Source organism: Penaeus vannamei, chromosome 19 (genome assembly GCF_042767895.1).
Source record: "Penaeus vannamei isolate JL-2024 chromosome 19, ASM4276789v1, whole genome shotgun sequence".
NCBI classification, from domain to species: Eukaryota; Metazoa; Arthropoda; class Malacostraca; order Decapoda; family Penaeidae; genus Penaeus; species Penaeus vannamei.
The window spans coordinates 38,523,335-38,524,637 of NC_091567.1; the positions used below are offsets into that span (position 1 = coordinate 38,523,335).

Below are 1,303 nucleotides of genomic sequence, written 5' to 3' on the forward strand. Positions count from 1 at the left end.
CTACAACTACAACCCCAACCCCAACCCCCAACCATCAACCCACAACCACCAACCCCCAACCCACAAACCCCCCCAACCCCCCAACCCCCAAGCCCCAACCCCAACCCCAACCCACAACCACACCAACCCCAACCACCAACCATCAACTCCAACCCCCAACCATCAACATCCAACCCACAACCATCAACTCCAACCCCACAACCCCTGGCCCACAACCCCCAACCCTAGCCCCAGCCCCAACCCCCAACCCCCAACCCCCAACCCCAACCCCACAGCCCCCAACCCCAATACCCCACAACCCACCAACCCCAACCACCAACCATCAACTCCAACCCCCAACCCATCAACTCCAACCCACAACCCCACAACCCCCAACCCCCAACCCCCACAACCCCCAACCCCAACCCCAACCCCAACCCCAACCCACAACCACCAACCCCAACCACCAACCATCAACTCCAACCCCCAACCACCATCAACTCCAACCCCCAACCCACAACCCCCAACTAGCCCCCAGCCCTGGCCAACAACCACCAACCCCAACCCACAACCACCAACCCCTACAACCACCAAGCCCCCAACCCTGGCCCCAGCCCCCAGCTTAGCCCCCAACCCCAACCCCCAACCCCAAACCCAACCCCACAACCACCAACCACCAACCACCAACCTACAACCCCCAACCCCCAACCCCACAACCCCAACTGACCCACAACCACCAACCCCAACCACCAACCACCAACCCCAACCCCAACCCCAACCCCAACCCCAGCCCCAACTCCACAACCTGACACAACCCCAACCCCAACTCCAACCACCAACCACCAACCCACAACCCACAACCCCAACCTACAACCCCCAACCCCCAACCTACAACAACACCCACCAACCCCAACCCCCAACCCCAGCCCCAACCCACAACCCACAGCCTACAACCCCAACCCACAACCCACAGCCACCCAACCCCACAGCCCCAGCCCCCTACCTCAACCCCTCAACCTCCAACCCCCAACCCACAATCCACAACCCCCAACCCCAACACTACAACCCCAACCCCCAACCCACAACCGCATAGCCCCAACCACCACAACCTGGCCCCAGCCCCCAAGCCCCCAGCCCCCAGCCCCCAGCCCCAGCCCCAACCCCAGCCCCACAGCCACCAGCCCCAACCCGCAAGCCTACAGCCCCCAACCCCTAGCCCCAGCCCCAACCCACAACCACCAAGCCCCAACCACCAACCCCCAACCCAGCCCCAACCACCCAACCACCAGCCCCCAACTCCAACCCACAACCCACAACCCCAGCC

General features: G+C 63.4%; 1 protein-coding gene across 1 annotated transcript in view; it reads left to right on the top strand.

Annotated features, from left to right (window-relative positions):
• LOC138864994 (uncharacterized) overlaps positions 1-1,072 on the top strand; it is a 62,973-nt gene extending 61,901 nt beyond the window's left edge. The window contains exon 4 of the mRNA XM_070133665.1: positions 229-1,072. Coding sequence (XP_069989766.1) covers positions 229-1,072 — 844 coding nt within the window. The remainder of the gene's footprint in view (positions 1-228) is intronic.
• Positions 1,073-1,303: the final 231 nt, after the last annotated feature.